This window comes from Columba livia, chromosome 5 (genome assembly GCF_036013475.1).
Source record: "Columba livia isolate bColLiv1 breed racing homer chromosome 5, bColLiv1.pat.W.v2, whole genome shotgun sequence".
Lineage (NCBI taxonomy): Eukaryota > Metazoa > Chordata > Aves > Columbiformes > Columbidae > Columba > Columba livia.
In genome coordinates, this window is record NC_088606.1 from 49,966,261 (window position 1) to 49,988,224 (window position 21,964).

The 21,964-nt window shown below is 40.4% G+C and overlaps 1 protein-coding gene across 14 annotated transcripts in view; it reads left to right on the forward strand.

Moving 5' to 3' along the window:
- The window catches only part of PHRF1 (PHD and ring finger domains 1), a 30,257-nt gene extending 9,214 nt beyond the window's left edge, over window positions 1-21,043 (forward strand). For 3 of the 14 annotated variants that reach the window (XM_065065042.1, XM_065065043.1, XM_065065044.1), the window contains 13 exons: window positions 775-905; window positions 4,639-4,736; window positions 5,284-5,459; window positions 8,065-8,194; window positions 8,556-8,698; window positions 9,517-9,704; window positions 10,492-10,611; window positions 12,339-12,493; window positions 13,291-16,050; window positions 16,748-16,899; window positions 17,427-17,687; window positions 18,754-18,882; window positions 20,072-21,043. In XM_065065042.1, the coding sequence (XP_064921114.1) occupies window positions 775-905; window positions 4,639-4,736; window positions 5,284-5,459; window positions 8,065-8,194; window positions 8,556-8,698; window positions 9,517-9,704; window positions 10,492-10,611; window positions 12,339-12,493; window positions 13,291-16,050; window positions 16,748-16,899; window positions 17,427-17,687; window positions 18,754-18,882; window positions 20,072-20,206 (4,578 nt within the window). In that variant the 3' untranslated portion in view covers window positions 20,207-21,043. The remainder of the gene's footprint in view (window positions 1-774; window positions 906-4,638; window positions 4,737-5,283; window positions 5,460-8,064; window positions 8,195-8,555; window positions 8,699-9,516; window positions 9,705-10,491; window positions 10,612-12,338; window positions 12,494-13,290; window positions 16,051-16,747; window positions 16,900-17,426; window positions 17,688-18,753; window positions 18,883-20,071) is intronic. The other 11 variants (XM_065065045.1, XM_065065046.1, XM_065065047.1 and 8 more) reach the window with 9 other exon arrangements.
- The last annotated feature ends 921 nt before the right edge of the window (window positions 21,044-21,964 follow it).

Genomic DNA, 21,964 nt, shown 5'->3' on the forward strand with positions numbered 1-21,964 from the left:
CTGATGGCAAAAAGGTGGATTTCATAACTGCCTCTTTAGCATAGTGGATGTTTGACTCTAAGCTGTTCTGCATTTAAAAGCCTGTCCACATGGGGGAACTTGCCCTGTATACTGCACGTGCTGTTATAATAAGAATAGGAATAATCAAGGTTATGCATTATCTCTTCCTTATGTCTTGCAATCAGCTACACTGTGTAGCAGTTGGGTTTGTAAGGGGAGAGAGACACAAGGCAATAGTAGAGCTCTTGAAGGCACAGGTTGAGTGTGCCAGTAGTCTCTCACAAAAGAATATTGAAGAGCTGTCATTGCTTTTTATTAGTATCAGGAACATGTTGGTTTTCAGGGGACATCATGGAGTTTGATGCTCTGTTTTCATAAACTGATAGTTTATTTTTAAGTGTTTGCATTTTAAAAGAAGTGCAAATTATCATTTAAATCATATGTTTAGGTGGGAAAAAGTGCTAATTTTTCTCTCTTTTGTTTTCGGGGTTTTCTTTTTTGTCTGACTGCTTTAGATCTTATTTTTGGTTTAATTTTGGTTTCACTTTTTCTTAAAATGTAGTTCTCTGTAGTTGGTGTCTGAGAGTAGACAAGTTCAGTAGATATTGTCAAGCATTTGGTCCTTGATGTTCTGAAAGAACTAAATGAAGGCTCTGGTATTTAACAGCAAGTTTGGTTCATTCACTCTTAGATTTCGTTGCAGGTGCTGTTGATGTGACAATGGATTTTAGAAAGTGCCATGTTCTGTATAAAATGTGAATCCCTCTTATTTAGATTCCTGCTGAGAACACGAATACTCAGAGTTATGATGATGATGATGATGAGGATGATCCAACCTTCTGTGAGGTGTGTGGCAGAAGTGACCGTGAGGATCGCCTGCTGCTGTGTGATGGCTGTGATGCAGGGTAAGAAAGGTTGAAATGAATGCAGCACCTGAATCATTGCAGATGGCACTGCGGGGCTGGCCTGTGTTTGGTCCACAGGCACTATCTGGTCTGTAGGCTGCCTCTCACAGCTCTTTTCAGGTTCATCATGTGGCCACATTTGTATCCATATAGTGCAGACATCCCCGTCATGTGACAGAACCTTTTCTAGTCACGTAGCAGCATCTGTGTGGAAAGTCCTGCACATGTCAGTGCTGCAGTTCACTGAACAGGGGATGAAGTTGTTTGTGCTCATCCGTGCAACATCTGAGTGCAAGAAGGGTGAAAAGTATATACCCTTTATGTCTCCTTGAGAGGGTGCATGACTTGTCCCAAATGACTGAGCATTAGTACTGTGTGGGAGCAGTGCTTGTTTTGAGGTCTTTTCTTTATAGACAGAGCTATTAAATTATTCCCTTACTCTTGCTCATTTCTGTCTCTAACATATTTTTTTCCCCCTCTTAGATTAATAAAATAAGTGTTTAAGTAGAGGCATCAAGATAGTTGAACACAACTTTGGGCCTACATTCTTCTGCTAAAATTTAAAGCTCTTTTACTGTTTAATCAGTCTTGCAGCATTGTCAATTTTATGATGTCAAAAGTTACCTATTGAACAAAGAGGGATACTTGCCTGCAATAAATATATAAAATGATCTTTCAAAAATTACTTCTAGCAAGCTAACTAGACATCTGCTAAGTCTAGTTTTGTCTTTGTTCTGTAGTGTCCCTATACACTGATTTACCTTCTGGAGAAGAGACAAAATCAGGGACACTAAATATTGTTAAGCATGTCATCAGAAAACTAAGTTTAAAATACTTAACCAAAACCAGTGTTTCATAGGTCTTATCTGAAGTCATGTCTTTCAGTTTTCCTGAACTTTCATAAGCCTTATCTGAACTCAGGGTATTGCTTCAGATTTTCCTTTGTGGTCTCTCAGTAGTTCCTCTGATATTTTTTTCCCCCAAGTCTGATACAGTATTTTTGATTTTTATTATATTTTTTCTAAAATAAGTTCTTTATAAATATGTGACTTCTAGAGTTAGCACTTCAGAAGAAAGAACTTAGTCTTTACTGTCTCTCTGTGGCTGACGTTAACTCTAGAAAAATGTAGAATAGATTGCTTCAAATCCTAGTTTTATTCCTCTACATTTTCTGCGTCACCTGACACTAGGAATGAAATTTTTCAGTTATCTTTGCCAACAATTCTTAAGTCAGTGGAGTCATCCTGTACTTCCATTTCTTTTAGCTAGACACAGTGTTTAAAATGTGTGGTATAATGCTATTATTTTATTACTTTAAGTTATGGTTTAAGTAATCAAATCTTTTTCCATTTAAACCATTTTCAGGTAAGACTTGTTGGAATGTGACAAGATAACTGTCTGAACTGTGTAACAATAGCACTAAGTTTGGTATGAATACAAAAGTGCGCATGTCTAGACACTTGAAAAAACAGTAGAAAAACTGTTAATTGCATTAATGGCATGGCACATTAATGTGTGACTTCATTCAGGTTATCAAATAGCAAGAAGATACTAACACTGATCTACAGATAGGTGTCAAGAATGGGGATACATCCGTGACCAAAATTCCTTAATTTCATAGCTCTAATTTCTCTCATTGTTTGTGAGGACTGAGACAAAATAATGAGGCAGAAGATCCCCAAAAGTGTCCATTCATTCTTTAAAGGTACAAGAAAGAAGTCTGAAATCAGTTCTTCACTGCCAGTCACAGAGCCCAAGAGGTGTGCTGAGGACTTGATGGCCAGTGTCTCTTGCGCTCTGCATTACACGCAAATAATCCTGGCCAGACTGCTTGGGCACACAGAGTCTTTGTGCTTATGTGTGGTTGGGTGCAAGAGTGCAATTAAATGAACTTGGGAAAATAAGTGTTAATAAAATCAATTTACTCCCGAGTGTTTGAGGGTTTGGGGTTTTTTTTGGGTTTTTTTTTGTTTGGTTGGTTGGTTTGTTTGTGTGTCTGTGTGTGTGTGTAAAACAAGTATCACCTTATCTCCTTCTATAAGATACGGCATTGAGTTTTGTTATGATGATTTCCTGTGCGATGAATTTCTTTCCCTATCCAGGGGACTCTAGATAGCTGTTGTAATAGGCTCTCCAGTGTCCAAAGTTTTAGGGCTGAAAGTCCTTGCTTCTCAGGCAGGTCATAATGTGACTTCAGAACTGCCAGAGATAATTTGAACGGTATGTAGTGAAGTTCTTGCTAAAAGTACTTTTGTTATGACTTTGGTCTGAAGCTAACAGTATTACTTGTCAGGATACTGCTCTGACGAAATTATCTCATTCCTGATAGCTAGCAGTCGAAGAATGAACTCTTCTTTCCTGGTGAAGGAAAATACTTTGCTACTCTAATTTTAAAGTAATGATTTGTTGCAAACATTGTTTTTCAACATCTTAAGTTTCTGAAAGAGCATAAAGTCCCATCTGCTGAGTGGTAATCTTTCATGCAAGAAGGACGTGATATTCTACTTTGTATTGACAATATATTTTAGTGTAAACATAATATTGGTGGATTTGACAGTTTAGCTGCAAATTTAGTTTATCACAGCATGGTTGGGAACAGGTTTGTAAGACACAATCTGAAGTTGGAGTGATGGGCGAAAGATAGACTAACAGCTGTAGTCTCTGGGGTTTTTTTGTATTGTTATAAAATGGGGTTAGAGCATCAGATGGATGCTCCTTCCCTTTACTTACTCTGTGGCCAGACACTGAGATGTATTATCAGGCAGTGAATTTTGGCATGGGAAGGTGAAACAGAGAGCTTCGGTCTTTTTTTTCTTTACTTATTTCAGAGTTAAACACTGTACTACATCAGAAATCACAGTAGGGTTTCCCCTTTTAGAGGAAGAACAGAATTGGTCATAGAAATGTTGCTAATTTGAAGCTGAAAACTGGAAGGCTGTGGTTTCTCTGTGTTCCTTGTCTAGGGAACTTGATCTAAGTACTTAGTTTTCATGGAAAGCATCTCATTTACTTGGGAAATCTGTTTAAGTGTAACATGAACATGAGTTGCTTCAAAAATTCTGTGCTACCAACATGTCACTTTGGCTGGGTTTTAATTGCTGAAAATGAAGCTGAATGAATTATGGAAACCAAGTTGGGTAATGCTGAAAGGCTTTCATGGGTAGCTTCTCTGTAAGTGGTTGGTGAGACTGTTCAGGATAGCTGCTCAGCCTGTTGGGTAGAGAACAATTGAAAAGGCCTCCCTAAGGCAGCATCATGCTCTCTTCTTTCCCTTTTGAGATTTGACACAGGCAAGCACAGTTCTCAGTCGGGTGGCGTTTGGAAGTCAAGTGTTGTTAGTCTCCAGTCCTGCAAGCAGCTGTGTGGAGTCAGTGACTGACCAGTGCTCTGCAACCTACCTTGTGCAGTCATGCAGAAATCCTTACCACCAGTTGCCTTAATCAGGCCATGTGTATGTGGGATGCAATGCATTTATTCGATGTAACTAGGCATTGTACTTGACCTGTGTCTAGTCATGCAAAATAAAATATTTGTAAGTGCCAGTGCCAGGTGGCATTGTCTTTCTGGAGATTAGTAGAAGCTGGTGCATAGATCATAGTTTCAAGCTTAAGAAAATACATGCCTTAATGTAGCGTGTGGATAGAGGTAAAAGGCTCTCTTCCCTTTGTAAGGAGCGCGTAGTTTGATTTTTTTTTTTTTTATTTATTTTTTTTTCCCCTCTTATTTTACCAAGGTATCACATGGAATGCCTTAATCCACCTCTGAGTGAAGTCCCTGTAGATGAATGGTTCTGTCCAGTCTGTGTCCCCATGGAAATCGGTGTGGCTGCAGGTAAGGGTTTTGTGGTATCCAGTCAAAGTAAATATTTTTCTCCTGACTTATATGATGTGAAGCATGTGTTGTTTTGAAGAGATGTTTAACCCCTGGTTTTATCTGTTTTAAATAATTGTTTTAATAGGCATTCTCTCTTGAACCTAAAGAGTTGACTTGAACTCTTGACTGATAAGAGGATCTTGTTTATTAAGGTTTTCATCTACAGTTACAAGCTGTGGAGCTGCTTATTACAAGCATTCTTTAACCTTTCTGAGGCAAGCCCAGCACTTCAGTGTGACTGCATTGTATTACATTGGAAAGAATTTATTAGTATCCTGACCTCAGATTGCCAAGGTAGCAGAAATTCCTGTTATCTAGAAAATCATATTTCTGTGTAACAGTCTGAAGCAGTGGTTTCTGCTCATTTCCTTTTGAGAGGATAATGTCTGCCTTTGAAGGTGATTGGTTTAAGAAATCTAATACTGATTTTGTTGTTATTGTCCAGAATTCTTGAAGTGCTTTCACCTATAAAAAGAAAAGTGATGTGGGCATGTTTTCTTTCAAGATACAGGTCATGTCAGTGAAGAGGAGGTTGCTGCCCTTGTGGAGGATGATGATGTTCCTACCACCAGTAGGCCACGCCCTCAAGTCCGAACCCGAGCTATAGCCAGAACTCGGCAGAGCGAACGAGTTAGGGAAACAGTGAACAGAAACCGGATAACAACAGCACAGCAAATTCAGGTATTTAGGAGTATTTGCTAATGAGACTCTTGAAGAACCTTGTAGAAGAGTTGCAGTAAGTCCCCCCTTAAGTAGCTCAGATTGACTGTCCATAGCACAATGGTTAGCAGTTGTGGAGTTCTTTTAAATTAAGATGTAGAACATGTGCAAATTGAGTGCAGCACATGACCAAGACACTCTATTTTGAAATCTGCGTTAGCTTCCTCTCTTAATCTGCATCTTTATCACCTGAGCTGTGAGCAAAATTGTATTCCCAGTGGCTGTTAATGCACATTTATGCACCGCTTCTGTTTTTTCATCATGCTTTTTTGCAGGGACACGGCATGTTTATTTGACATTTGTGTATTTGCTTGTTTGTCGTCCTACCCCCGCTTCCCATAGCGGTAGAACCTGTTGGCCACCTTCAGCCGAACTGAAGAGAAAAATGTATTTTTAAGGTTTCCATGTTTGTGAAAATCGGCCTCTTATTTAAGAGAAAAAAACCCATATGCCACTGTTCTCAGTGATGTGGCACTGTGAGTTTAACCACATTAACAGGTACCAGAGAATCTGTGCGAGAAAGTATCCTGAATACCCAGGGTCCCTCAAATCCTTTACTCGTTGAACTGTTTACTGAAGGTGACTGCTGAGATATTTAGTGATGTTTTTGCTGGCTGGGATAATTATGATCCTTTAGGTAATAACTGGTATGCTTCAAACTGAGAGCTTTCAAACTTGGGAATCTCTTGCCTGCTTTGCCCTCTGGCTTTAGCCAGAGCACTCTGCCTGTTACTTGCATAATTATAAAGAGTCTTAAATTGCACAGGAGCATATGGTGACTTAGTGTGAAAGCAGAACCTGTAAATAACCTCCATAGGACTAGTAATAGGTTAATTGGGTCTTCATTAGTGCTGCTATTGAATTTGATAAAAATGTGTGAAATTCTACCACTTTTGAAAGGAAGAGGAAGATATGACTTGACAGAAGGAAAATAGTTAGTACAAACTATACCTAGAAAGATTATTACAGACTATACCTAGAAAGCCACTATTACTTATTCCCTTTGTCTCTGAATAAAAGTGCATCTAAGATGCACACTAGCTTGTACCTTGAGTTTACTGAAGTTTAATTACAATGGTGAAGAAATATATAAGCTCTTGTCCTCAAAGCATAGAGAGATGTTGATTTCAGATGCTTGGAAGGCTTTAGTGTTTGGGGCAGGGGGGTGGGGCAGTTTGTTTTGTAATTCATCTGTTGTTCTGTAGGTGCCTAAACTAGTGGTGGTTAACTAAATGCACTGTTTTAGGTTCTTCTAGAAAATAAATATGTTTAGACTAATGTTCAGGGCTTTGCTTACTCCATCCCATTCTCTTACAAATCAGAGAACCTTACGTAAGATTTATTGGAACCCACGATACTTAAAACAATGGCATTCCAATAAAAATAGCTCAGTAATATAGTTTGGAGCATGTATTTGTGACGCACAGAAACCTGGCAAAATTACTTCCATAGTAAGATGAATTGACTTGTATTTCCGTTGGTGTATTGTATTTTCAAACATTTTGTGGTTTGAAGCTTCTTTGCCGCTGCAAGATACTCTAAAGCCATTTTCCTCTAGTGTTTGTGCCACATATACATTTTGTAGATGTACAAGGATCTGATGAATATGCTCTGGTAGAATGTACATGTAGTGAATAATCTGTAACGTCAGTGGCGTCTTTGCATCTGCTACCCTCAAATGAAACTATCAATTCTTGATGCATTGTAGTTCCTTGAAGAAAGGAGAGGGGATAGGAAGATGTCCCTGCCTATGGTAGGGGTGTTGGACTAGGTACCGTTAAAGGTCCCTTCCAAGCTAAACCATTTTATGATTCTGTGACCTTTTGGGAATATGGTTGGTGTGGCCATGGCCAACTTAACACGGCTGTTGAGAGAAATCTGCTCTTAACATCTTTCCAGCAGAAAGTCCGGCAAGAAGGCTTTGAGTTCACATTCTGAGGCTGGTGATTCAGAATCCAAATGCTTCAAATGTGGTTGACTCTTGAGTACAGAGAGGAAGATGAATTTGAATTTTGTAGGAGCAGCCCCTGCTTATCTTGGTGAAGTGAGGCTCTGGAGGGGAACTCACACCTGCCATTTCATTGAGTTCCCCGAGGTGTGCATTTGAAATGCTGTCTCTGGACATGTTTCACAGCATTAGGTAAATCTGACCTAAATAATAAGGATTTTAAAATAGGGAACCTGTACTGTGTTGGCTTTTCAGTTTTTGCTCCTTGCATTTTGCTGCGTCATGAACCAGAGAACAGTTAGCTGGATTTGGGAAGGTTTTTAAGTTAACTTTTTCATTGAGGAAATGTCAGTCTTGGAAATTGTTCTTATTTAAAGAATCAGAGTTAGGCTAGCCATGACTTGTAATACTGAGGGAGGCTGAAGAGCAAGGTCATGTTCTCTTTAATATGACAGTCAGTAGGTGAGATAAGTGACATAATTGCTTAACTCTGGCAGCTTGGTGACAGGAGTGCATCTCATTTGAATCTCAAATCCATTTTTCACCAAATGCTTTTATAACTAACTTGTTGCGGATCTTTAGATACCTATATCATGTACCTTCTAATCCTCCATGCAGCACATGCCAGGGCACCTCATGCCCTCTCCTCTGGATGAAACAATTGAGGAAGTTGTAGCAGGCGTAAGCACAGCCGTCTACCAGCGTCCTGTTACACCACGAGCTCCTGCGAGGCATAGAAGAAAAACAGGTAAGGGAATCAGACACATTCTGTGGTTCCCATCTGCAAGAATAAAAGCTTTGGGAAGATAAGTCTGAATCATACAAAATACTCTAAATTAGCTGTATGCTGCTACACCTGTGCAGCTACAGAAGTATACCACTTGCATTTTCTTCTTTCCCTCTGCCATCTCTGCCCAGAAGTCTCTCGAAGGTTGCTTTTAAATAAATCCTAATCCTAGTGATTTCACTTTTTCAGCTCTGCTGTTTTTGCGGTTTCAGCACTCTGTAGGTCGATTTGAGCTGCTTTGTGTGCCATGGGGGAATGAAAAGGGGAGAACAGGGTAAAATGCAGTGCCGGCACACAGCCAGATACTTGTCTTTTGTCCCAGCAGGTAGGAGACGGAAAGTAGGAGGCAAAAAAAGAACTCAGTCAAGGTCTTCTGCTGGGAAGAAGAGTTCAGGGATACAGCTGAAGAGACGCAAGCATCTGATAAGGAAGAGACGGGGAAAAAAGATGAGAGTAAGACCACATGTGAGTTTTTGCCAGTGTCAGTATCTTGTCATTTTTCAGCCATCTGTAAAAGTATCATAACATGGCATTCAGTGGAAGAAATAGCATCTTATGATAGCAGCTAACTTTTTTTTTCTCATGGGAGTATGTGCAGGATGTATACTCCAGAAAGATGCTGTGTGTGGAAACAAGTTGCAGCTTCCAGGCAGGCCTGCTGGGTTTGTTGACAAATCGCATTACCCGAACTGCAGGCATTATACTTTAAAGCATGTCTTGCAGGCTTTCTGTTATGCCTTGCCATTCAGCTGTAGTGTTTATCTGATACTGATGCAAGCTCAGTTAAAATTGCCATCACCTATTCCTTTTAGTAGGCTATGGATTTTTGTGCTGTTGCAAACCCAGGTAATCAGTCCTAAAGACTCTCGAAATCCCTCTCAGTTGTGAATAGGATTCGCATGTGAACTGTACTGAGCACTCTGCACCAGCTTGACTTTTCTCCTCAGCTACCTTAACTAGAGTTTACGTCCTACAGCTGTAACTGTCCCTCCAGCCTATAATAAAGAATTGACCATTTTGAATGACATTATTAGAGATTTTTAGAAACTTACCTGGTCACTTAAATCTGATATGTGTAGTCTCTGTATGAAGTGACATGTAGGCCATAGTTAGAAGTTTAATAAATGCTTTAAAACAAATATAGACAATAAATGCACACCACTTCTACTACCAACAGTAGTAACCCGATGACTGTACTTAGCCGAAGTGAGGAAGTTGGGGCTTTAAACTCTGGATATATACTTGCCCTAACATAAAATAACCTGATTTCTTTATCTGTCCAGATGAAAAATGGGGCTACTACTCGCTCCCGTATTGCAAAAACTCTTGGTCTTAGTAAACCTGTGCATGGGGCCTCACTGCCTTCTGTGTACAAACCAACGGAGCCCTCTCTTGGTCTGATGAGAGCAGATATTGGTGCACCTTCTCTGTCTGTGTTTGGAGATCCATATGCATTTGATCCTTACGAAAGGTAAGTTATCTCTGAATTATTATCAGGGGCCTGGTAATTTTCATAATTGTTGGGTTGTTTGTACATATAACTTTTTGCATAGTGTAGAGCTCACACCTGAAGGCAGCTTCAGATACACAGCTTGTCATAAAATATTGCCCTGTTCTTTCTTTCCTTCTTGGTAGAGTTGCTGAGCTCTTAAAGAATCAGCCTTCTTTAAAGAGGTTTACTGAAATAATAAGCCTCGTGAAAACCTTTAATAAGATCTATGAGGTTATTGAAAGGCTAGAGTCTGAAGAAGTTGGATCCTAATCAGTCATTTTCTATTTAAGTGAAGATAGCTAGCATATTTGGTATACAATAGAGTGGCATCATATAGAATTAAGTGGACCTGTGGAATCTTCCATGTTTCTCCTTTTCCCATCTTCACTTTTCCAGACACATTAAATTAAGGAGGAATCTTACTATGCCATAGTTTGTGTCTCTCTTAAGCTTTGGATTTTGGGGAAGTGGCATCTGAAAGTACCATTGGTGAAATTTAATTTTCCGCTGAATAAGTCTTGTTGATCCTTTAATAAAAGGAAATTACTCATTTAATATTTAAAAAATCTCCATTTGAATCTCTGGTGGCTGTTCTATTTATGTAGCCACAGAAAATAAGTGTATTGCACAAATCTTTTTTTATAATGTATTGTAATAAAACAAGCGATGCTCCCTAACCATATGTGTCCTAGTAGTATTATCTACTTCATTTATTTGACATGAAAAACATTCAGACAATTTCAGGGTGTGTGTGTTTTACCCACAGTAACGAAGAGGTTTCAACAAATCCAGATTCACCAGTGAGTGCCAAAAGAAGAGTTCTCTCCCAGTCAGCACTGAGGTCTCACCGTCCTGTAGCTAGACCCATTTCTGTGGGATTGCCCAGGTAAAAATCTATCAATTTTTTTTTATTTTTTTTTTTTTAAATTGTCTAATGAACCTAACAGAAGAATGACCTAGGTGATCATCCTGGTTTAACTGTTTTCTTACCCTGTGTATTTTGAAAGTGTGTGTGTGTATGCACACATGCTTGCACATGTGTAGATAAATAATCACAGCATTTCGTGCAAAAATCCCTGTCTCATTAACCTTTAAAAAAACCCACTTGCTTATTTGAGAAGGCTGGGAAATCTTAACTGCACATCCAGAGGAGCTGAGGGATGTACCCACTTCACCCAATTCCTCTGCCGTTTGTTGGAGCTCAGAAAATGTACAGAAAACATCGTTTGATCCAGCAATTTTTAACAGTTGCTTTGCTGTCTAACAGATGTCTCTGTGTGTGCAAATTGTGTGCCCCTGTGCCTGCCATGGCCAGGAAGTGTTATTGGGTGCTTCCCACTGGCAGCTGCAGTGGGTTTTCAGGACTGGAGTCTAGGATAGGATGCAGTGCAGAGGGGTAGGACACAAGGAGCAGGGGCATAATGAGAAGAAAAGGGATGGGGAAAGTGACTGAGGCAGGTACCAACCAAGTCACAGAAAACTGCACGGCTGAGAGAGCTGAAGACTAGGAGAAATAGACAGAGCTCAGCTTAAATTATTAAAGGTGCGAGAAGTTTACATACCTGTCCTCTAACCCACCTGCCTTATGGCAGAGGTTGGCTTCTCAGGATTAAGGTAGTATATTTCTATAACTTGGAATATTTCTCTACCTTTCCCATCTCAGTCCTGAAGGAAACCTTTTAGGAAGCTTTTCTTGTCCTCTGAGTTATGCAAGTAGCACCTCGGTTGGACGGTAGAACCGTTTAACTGAAATTCAGCTTTTTTAAAGGCTTGTTTTGCCTGGACTGCAGTGAGTTTCCTGGTCTGGCCTGGGTGGCTAATTCTTTTATTATTCCCATTTTGTCTTTCCGTTGTGTGTTATCGCAGGTTTTTGGTGTACATTGCTTTGTTCTCAGACAGAAATGAAATGTAGCTCCCTCGAAGAGCTAGGTCTATTGGTCCCTTTTGAGGTTGTTGGTTTTGTTTTGTTTTTTAAAAATCAGACCAACACAAAAGCAAAGAAAGAAGACAAAAAAAGCCACAGCCCAGCACCAAAAACACTCAAACCTTTTTGGCCCATATTTCAAGAACAGAGCGATTATAATTAAACCATTTTCATATGATTGAGTAATGCAAAAAAAGGGAGTGTTTTTGTTGTCCCATGTGTGGAAGCATTGTTGGCTTTTTTCAGTGTAATTCTTTCTATGCCATGCTCTTAGCTACCCTGCAAGTAGCCATTTACGTGTATTCTGACTGATGCTAAATACTGGTTCAAGCAGCATCAGTTTTATCAGATAGCGGTGTCAGCCTGAACAATGGTTTATGCCTCAAAAATGCCTCTAAAATGCACTGGAAAGTGAATCTTGATACATAACACAGTGAGCATGGCAAGGTCTCTGGTATGATTACATGCTTTCCTATCCTGTTGTGTTCCTGTAGGAAGTCAGTAGAAGCTTCACCTCTTTGTCAGAGGGAGACTGGGGACTGACTTGCTCTAGTGAAAACAAAACTAAAGTGAACTTCCCTGGCTGACCTCTGTTTATGGCATTGATTTTGGTTTCTTTTTGATGTAATGTGTGTGTATAGAACAAGTGCTGTAAGAGTAAAGGAAATATAACCCCTCTGAACATGCAGAAGCAGTGTACCTGCCTTGAGTCCTGATCAAGAAGCAGAAGGTGCTCCTGTGCCTGATCTGTTGGGAAGTATCCTGTCTGGACAGAGCTTTCTCATGATGAGTAGTTCAGATGTGGTCATCAACAGAGATGGTTCGCTGATGGCAAAGGCAGCAGGTAAGGGTTTGGCACTTCACAGTGCAGGTAGCCTCTTTGTTTCCTCCATGTCTGCCCTGGTCCTACAAGCTGCATAGCTTCAAACACAGAGATATTCAAATACTCAATAAGAGTATGTAGGACAGATATAGTTATTGCCAGCAGTAGTCCATCTAATCAAATTCTTACATATGCTCTGAAACAGTGTTACTTGTCTTTGTTCTAATTGCAGAGCTGAGATGTTACTGGAGGATTTTGGTTTTAGCAGGCAGTTTTCTTCTTTCAAAAGTACTGCAGTGTAGTTTCATGCTTTGCTATAAAAAATAGAGGATTGGATAGAGCAGAGATATCTTAGTATCCAGTTCTTCTGGCGTTTCTCATGTATTGCTGCCATGCCTGTGAACTGTATTTTGGTTTGAAAAGCAGTGATGAGGACCTCAGCGAGAAGTTTCTTTGCAAAAGTAAAGCTCTAGAATATGTGCTAGCATCTTCAGCTGTCTTCCCTTGGTGTGGTATTATTTGGTAAGAATCTCTTCAAACTGAAGTTTAGAGCTTTATTCTTAAAATAAGTATATATAACGTCCTCTGTTATAGGCATTTTTATCAGTCAGTGGCTACAGGATAATAAATACAAATATGGTGATATCTGCAGAACAGAAAAATTTAGTTCCTTAACATTAGCATTTACATTTATCACTGTTGGTATGTCTGTAAACCGAAGTGGAACTAAAAATAGTTAGCTCAGTATTTCTTTTAATGTTAGGGGGAAATGTCCACATATGTACTGAAAAGTTTAATTGTTTGGTTGTATGCCATAGCTCCACCTTACAGAAAATCAGCATGTGACTCAAGAGTGGATGATGGTTCAGAACATAACACCCAGCTGAGTACAGTGCACTCAGGGACCACAGCAAGCAGCTCCATTGCTGGACCTTCAGTTTCCCCAGGGCTGAGTACTAGACCCTCCTCCTCAAGCATGTTTTCATCACCTTCACCCTCACTGAGCAGGATTGAGCCTGCAGCAAACCCTGCACAGAGTACATCAGAAGAGGCATCTGTAAAATCAGAATATTCAATGACACCTAGATCTGTTCAGACTCAGAATATAGCTGCTCTGAGCAGGCACAGCTCAAATTTAGATGAAATGCCTAGATTTAATGGAAACTCTAAAAACTTTGCACCGACTGACTCGCCTTCAAAGCCCCTGAGCTGTAACTTGAATTCTGGCTCAAAAGCTGTAACTGTGTGGCAGCCATTACAACCACCTCCCAAGAGAATTGACATCTTTGAGCTTCCCAGGATACCAAAGATTAAAAAGGAAGCCAGCAGCAAGTGGGTGGAGCCAGAACCTGCAGGAAGCCAAAACTGTGATATCCCCAGCTCCTGTATAACCCAGCTGACAGGCAAAGAGACCACTCCTCAGCTGGGAAGGGGTAGCAAGGTAGAAAGTCAGAAGTCAAATGCCAAGGAATCTCAGCAATCTTCTGCCAGTACAAGTGTGTATAGCAGTTCATCGCTGCTGGGCACTTCGAGGAGCAAAGGCCCAAGCTCTTTTGAGAGTTTTAAAATCAATATACCTGGAAATGCGGGGCATTCCAGCAGACTGTCTAACCCAGGATTTTGTAACACCTTCCGCCCTGTGGATGACAAAGCACAACAGAAAGAGAGTCCTTCACCTCTTCTCTTAGTTAAGAAAAAGCAAGTCAAAAGTGAAATGTATGATCCCTTTGAGCCAACAGGATCAGACTCGAGTTCAGCAAGCAGCAGTCCTGAAAGGCTTGGCTCAGGAATCCAGTTAACTAATATTACCAGGACTATTTCCATTGAAAATCCAAAAGTTCAGACGTTTCAAACTGTCCGTCGTTTCACCCCTTACATGGTAGGAAATGTATTTGGATCTGGAGCTGACTCTGATGTACCATCTAGTAACACAGAGTCTCATGATGACACAACAGTAGAAAGCAGGATTGTTGAACAGATCTCTGATACAGAGGAACGAGACAATATGGATGAGGAAGACTTTCTAAGCAGTCCTTGCACTTCATCTGCTGTTAAGCAAGTTTCTAATGCAGAGTGCTTAAAGGAGAAAAGCAGAGAGAGCCCTGACGTGTTCTTTAATGCTGAAGAGTTGATTAGACCTAATATTAATGTGAAACTAGAACCAGATGGTCCCTCAAAGAATTATGGGCAGCAGAACATCCAAAAGGTAGAAGAAACAGAGAGGCAGTCATGTTCCAGATCCTCTTCAAACTCCAGCTCCCAAAGCAAGAAGATGAAAAGGAAGAAGGCATTTGTCAAACGGCACAAGAGATCCCAATCAGGGTCTAGGGATAGAGGACGCTCAAGGGACCGAAGCTCCAGATCTACATCTTGGTCAGGTGGAGAAGAGCATAGCAAAACACACACATTGAAACCCAAACGCAGGAGGTCTTCTACTGACCGTTCTAGCAGTAATGAACGATCTAAAAAAAAGAAAATGAAGGATAAAACCAAGGATAAAAAGGCAAAAACTTCTTGGCGTAGGGAGAGAAGGAAATCTAGGTCACGTTCAGGTAGTCCTGGAAGTACTTCCGAGTCTTATGAAAACAGGAAAAGGAAGAAACAGTCTCCATTGAGATCAAGATGGAGGGAACGTTCCCGATCAAGTAGCATTGAGAGAACTAAAAGGCAGAAACACAGGAGAGACAAAAGCTATGAGAAGTATGATAAAGATAGTAGCATACGGTCAAGGGAGAGAAAAAGATCAAGATCCAGGTCTCGGGGGAGGAGAAGGTGGAGGTCTCGGTCTCGGTCTGCATCTGGGTCCCAGGAACGCAAAAGCAGCAAATCAAAGGAAAAAAGACCACGATCGAGATCACATTCCAAAGAAAGAAAATACAGATCAAGAGAGACCTCACTTCCTCCTCCATCAGAAAAGAATCAAAAACCTTCAGCTGAACATGTGTCTGGGTGTCTGGAGCAACCCCATTCCTTTAACCAAGAGCCAAAGGAGGAGCTAGTACTGGAAGAGCATTCCATAGTCATCCAACCAAATGTCAAACTTGAGGAAATACAGGCTGAGACCCCAGCTCAAATGGGAGAGGCCCAAGAAACAATAAAAGTAGAGCCCATCTGTCAGGAAGTGACCAGTGAAACTGCATTCCCTGTGCCAGAGATCACAAACACTTGTGTTCCAGTTGGCAATGTGGATTCTTTTGCTGAAACGGAATTAATGAATAATAGTGATCCAGCAGCACTTGGTAGCTGTAGCAATACAAACCTTGAGATTACAGTTAAAATAGAAAATTCTGCATTATGTCCATCTCTGATGGAACAACCTTCAAAGGAAGAAGTTATCATGTACGCTCCGACTGAGGCTGCACCAATTCAGTGCTCGTCCAAAAGCGAAATAACAGATTGTGTGAAGGAAGTTAAACAAGAGTGCCTTGTGCCAAATGAGGAAACGAGTAATTTCAGTAAGCCTGAACTGGAGGTGGTACCTCAGGGTCCTGCATTGAAATCAAAAGCACCAGTGAAAAGAGTTACCTGGAATCTTCAAGAGGAAGAAAGCGGCATGTTGTCTTCTGCAAAAGTTCCAAGTATGTATCTCTCTTGGAAAACAAACGGCAGTTAGAGCAGGTTGTATATAAGGCTTAGAGTTTTGGTGCTTAGCTAAACCTGTTTGTAGTGCAACAGCTCTGTCATCTGAGCTGGGGTGGTTCTGTGGTTTCCAATGAGAGCTAGCATTTTGCACTTGTTGAAATCATGAGGTGAGTTGTGTTAATGAATCAGAGAGGACATGCTGTCAGCACCACTTAGCCAGCCAGCAGCAGCTTGTTCAGCCATGAAGTACATATTGCAACCCAATCTCTGAACTGGCAGCCTGCGTTCCACGCTTTCTGCTCTTAACTAGAATGGTTGCTTTGCCTTCAGAATTTATAAATATTACTCAGAACCAAGGAGCATGATAAATCTCTGTAGCTTGCTCCTGTGACGTCTGCCAAGCCAAAGCTGCTAGAAACAGCCTGGCTTGGGACCCTGTGCTATGTGTGTTGACAGAGTTGCTTGTGTGGTTCATATTGGTTCTTATGAAAACCCAGTAAAAAGCAATTGCTGAAGGGGATGGGAAGTCCTCTATTATCAGAGGCTTTAAAATGTTGATGACTGCTAAACAAAATCCCTTTATAGCTAGTCTTGTTGCTAGATCCTTTTTATTTTTTTAAATATAATTGGCTTTGAATCTTTGGCCAGTTAGTTTTTTGTTCTTAAATGTTTTCTTTCTCTTGGTGAACCTAGGGATGCCATTTTACAAACCTCAGCAAGCAAAAGACGGGGACTGGAAAGCAGAGGACTCGAACCAAACATTAAATCAGGTGCAGTTAAATGAGCCTCCTCCAACCAATTATATGATTCCTGAGCCTATGTTTCCTGATCTAGATTCCTCTCAGGTTGGTTCCTGTTCTGGCAGCTGAGTATCATGGAAGGCATCCCACCTCATCTGTACCCTTGTTGTGCAACATCCTCTCATGGCAGAGTTTGCCTTCCTCTGCGTGTGGTAAATTTCATATAGCACATACACCTCAGCAGTCTCCTAGTCATTTAATCTCTCAGGTGGTCCTTGCAGTTGAAGAAGCACATTTTCTTTCAGCTCTGCTGTATACATGAGGCTTTGTTTTCAGCAGTAATTTATGGAAAGATGGTGCTGTTTGAGAAGCTGTGAGGTTCTCCCTGATTGTGATCAGGCTGTAAAAATTGGCCTGATGGCATTGATCTGTGCCATCAGTCTGTGCTGCCCACCAGTTGTGAGTAGGGCTGGTGCTAGCTCTTGGTGCACAGAGACCTAGTTGAGGGCTGGGATGTTAGCCCCCCTCATTTGAACTAGTAATTGCTTGACTGTTTGAGTGGATAGAAGGTGCTCTGAATATGCTAATATCTGTCTGGTAAGTGCAAGCATTTACAAAATTTTGTTTTACAGGTGTACTGTCCAAATGTATCTATGAGGTCAATTCTGCCCTCAAGACTTACCACCTTGACGCCTCTCAGCCTTTCCACGATTCAGTTTATCATGCAGAGTAGACTTCCAGCACTTAGCTGCATGGCAGGACAGAGCCTGACTCCAGAGCCGGGTACCCTGGCCACTGCATCTGAACCAGGAATCCAAACTGCTTCTGTTGGCAACACAGAAGAAAAGATCAAAGCACCCAAACCTCCAGCGGATAAAATGAAAAATGAAGAAGTGAGTGAATGCTATCTAGTAGTAAATGCATAACATTAATGAGCTGTTTATTTGAACTTTTACAATTTGAGGGTATTTAACTTTCTCTGTACTGTATTCTCCCAACCCCTATTGTCAGTTCTGGTTTTGGTCACTTAATGTGCTATCCCAGGAGCAACAGGCAATCCTTTCTTTGAACTCTTTTGGGATTGACTCCATTTGTTGGTTCCACTTTCTATTGCTTAGTTTCAATATCACAGAGAAGGATTAAAGCATCTAAAATATGTTCTTAAGGTTCTGAAACTTTCTTGCATGAATGTTTGGGACTTTCCAAATACCATGATGTTCAAATTTCTTTGAACAACTGGTTTTCTCCTTTCCCCTCCAACTCTGAAATTCATGTCAATTCTCATAGCAGTCCTATAGAGAGGTAGGACCGTATCTTGCTGCTCATCAGCACTGAAAATGCTGAGATAGTTAAATAATTTAGAGATGTATTAATGGAGACATTAACACAAGAACAAAAACTTCTTAGCCAATTATTTTACTTTGTACCACAAAACAAAGCAGTAATATACTTTTCCCACTGAACCTCCATTTATAAGCAGCAGTTTTTATGAATTTGTTTTCGTAGAGTATGTTCTGATGTCATCTGTAGTCCTTACTTTATAGGCAACTCCACGATTTTCAGAATGCCTTTAGAACTACCCGAAGTTTTATATTCACAGCTATGACTTGCTGCTTTTAGAATCTGATGCCTTTTGATGGATGTATGTTTACTTCAGAGCTGTTGGAATGGAAGGAGGAGACCAAAATTGATAAGTGGACATTGTAATCACTTGGTTAAAACATATTCTGTAAAATATAGAATAAGTGTTACATAAAACAAGGGTTCCTTGTACCGCCACCTGTTATTTGTTTCAAGACTGCAATTTACAATAAAGGATCTCACTTTGAGGCTAGCTCTCACTTGGGCCATTGAAACTGTGTAATGAGCTTTTTCATTGTTAGAGCATTTCTAAGAAAAATAGACTCAGAAACCTTTCCCAAGAGAGCACAAGGTAATGAACTTCTTTTTGCTGTGCAGTACATGAAGAAGCTTCACATGCAGGAAAGGGCTGTGGAAGAAGTGAAACTTGCTATTAAGCCTTTTTACCAGAAGAGGGAGATTACAAAGGAAGAGTACAAGAACATTGTTCGAAAAGCAGTGCAAAAGGTAAGTGACAGTGAAATGAAGATGAGGAGCTGGGCAGATCATGAAAAAAGTGGCAGTACTTTGGATTGCACTTACCGTCTTCAGCAATTACATGCTATAACTGAGCAGCAGATCTTCGGACTCTTGACTCATACTGTGCAGTCTTGTGGTGAAGCAGTAGTTGCTATAAGCAGGACTGAGTGGTGTCACTGATGAGAATAGTCACACCGTTCCTTTTAGAAGATCATGTTTTCAGTGGTCTGGAATATTGCTAAAGTAAGCTGCCTGAGCTGAAATGTTCATGCCTTGGGTGAGGATGGTCAAATCTCTCTCATTAAGAACTTCAGCCCGAATCATCAAGCTGTTTCTGATAAAGTGAGAAAACACTTTGTGCAGTAATTCCTTGAGCACCTTTGGTGTCTGTGAACTTTGGAAGAGGGCTTTGCAATTTGACTGATGTTGACTTTTATCTTAAATCTTAGTGCTGACCAGATCGTGGCTAAAAAAAACACCTGATTGGCAAGTGTTGTCTTGGGGAAGTAATGCCCTTGCGGTCAAGGCAGTCAAATGGTACCCTGGGGAACTGTATTCTCTCCCTGCTCTGCATTCTTGCTGTTACTGAGAAATTCCATTATAAATCAAAATTCCTTAGATAATGGCTGCAATTTCACATCTTCTACGTGACCCATATGAACCTCATGTGTGGTTTGTAGGAGAGTTGAGCAACACAAATTGCTGCTGAAGTCACATGAACTATTCTCTGAACACTGATAAAGTTATTTGTAGTGTCCATTCTCTTTCCTGCATCTCAAAATGGGCCCTCAAAACTCCCAGATTCTTTTAGTCTTAGAATCGCTTCCTGAAAATTATCAGAAAAATGGGAAATTAACACTTCCTTGGTTAGTATGTATTGTGCAAAGCTGGATGGAAAAGCCTGTAGTAAAAATGAATAGTTCTGCTTTCAGAGGTCCTTCTACATTCAGTTAGTGCTCAGTAGATAAGCCACAGGCCATTTCTGGAATACTTGAAGTAGAATACTACTCTTACCCTGTTGAGTTTTCTGCTTTATGTATCCTGCTATGAGACTCAAGGGCCTATGCAGGAATCGATTCTCCTGGGAAGCTTAGTGCTTCTCTGTCATTTGTCAGTTGCCTGCCTGAAGTGCTGTAATACTGTTAACTGACCAAATGCCTTTTCTAATCCCTTGTAGATTTGCCATAGCAAAAGTGGAGAGATCAACCCTATGAAGGTAGCTAATCTGGTGAAGGCATACGTGGAAAAATACAAACATATGAGGAAACATAAGAAATCTGATGGTGACGATACACGTGAAGTAGAAAACTGAAAGCAAGCCACAACCTGCATGACTTGGACTGGACTTATTTTGGCTATGAACACTATGTCAGAGGGAATAATAGATCTGCAGTTGCATCTCATCGAAAATGAAGTGCAGAGAAGCAAGAGTATAATGGGACGTATTTCGGAACCTTCTTTTGAATTTTTACCATATGGGAATGAACTTGAGCTTTTTTGGATTACCTACAGATGTAGAACTAAATAACAATCAAATGCCTCAGACCAGCAGAGTAATTTGAGGGGAAATGTTGTAGAGATTACTATTTGGGACTCCCAGGTTGCTACAGTTTTCAGGGTTACTTTGATCACATTTTTGGGCTGTGCACCTGTGTTGTTGAAAGTTTGAAACTGGACACCACTTTTCATATGCAGTCTGTTGAGAGCTGTATATTGTTTCCTTTGTGTTTATTTATCGAAATATAGATTGTCTTTAGAAACTTCTGATTTAATACTTGAAACATTGTATTTTTAGCCCATTTGATGGTGAGCGAAGCTTTACTCACTCTGTCATTTGGGGATTGCAGAAATGAGCTAACCTTTATAAATTGACTTCAGAAACACTGCTCAAGCTGTGGTGTTTATTTGCATTCTGTTGGAAGTATCTTGTTAGTGAAAAGTTTAATTTTGGGGTGGGAGACTCTGTTGCACTTCTGTAAATAATGCACTGATGGCTGGTTTTGTCTGCCTTTCAGGCAAAAAAAAAACACCCAAAAAGCAAGCATTGTGAATTCCCAGTAACAAGCTGGGGATATACGGTTGAACTGATGTACAAAGCAGAAATGTGACAGAATTTATAAAGTTATTTTGAATGGTTTTAATCCTAAAACTGGTGTCATTTGTTTGTCTTACAGCTGCTTTTTGCTCTGGCTACTCTATAAACCTGCACACTTGGCTCTTGTGTAAGGAGTACTATGTTTCTAGAAGAGAGTTGGAGTTTAATAATTAATTTTTCCTCCTCCTCTGTAGGAGGACTATTTTTCCTATCAAGAAGCAAGGGAGTCCAGCACACATGCTGATGTCATCTTGCTTTCTTTAAAAGCATTCGTTGTTCACATGTACTGCAGAGCAACCAGTCTTTTAAGTGATCATCTGAAAGTCAATTACAAATATATTTAGCACCCTTGGACCTGACAAAAAGCATCATTCCCCATCTGATCATGATAGGGAGAAGACATTTAACAGAGAAGCTGAAGAGAAAACCAGTAAGTTACAACTTAGAAACTGACTTTCCCTTCAGTGGGAACTGAATGTACATGTTGGACCAGATGGCAGCAATGCATCTTAGTGAGGGCTTTCCTAACCTCTCAGAGTGCACTTGAAAGCTGCCCTCTTTAGCCGAGCAATAAGACTGCCTTCAAAGAGAAAACAGGCTCTCTGGGATGAGTTTTATAAAGCAAGTAACTGCATCTCTTTTTTTTTTTTTTTTTTTTTTTTTTTTTTTCTCCTGGTGACCATAGGCAAACTCGCAGATAACAAACTCATTGATCTCTTGGTGATGTTCCTAACTTCTCAGTGAACTCTAATTTTGATGATAAGATTTTGAGTTGCATACTGTCATTTTAGCTGGTTTGGGGACTGTTTTTTTTAAACAAGCCCATATACCAGTACTGTCTGGACTGGTGGCAAAATGCTCAACTCCTATCATTCACCATCCTACAGAAGTGGTTATGGGTGAGACCTGAGCATTTTGGAGTTGATCTTCCTTGTCTCTGCTTGCTTCCTATATGAAAGTGCAGCCTGGATGGAG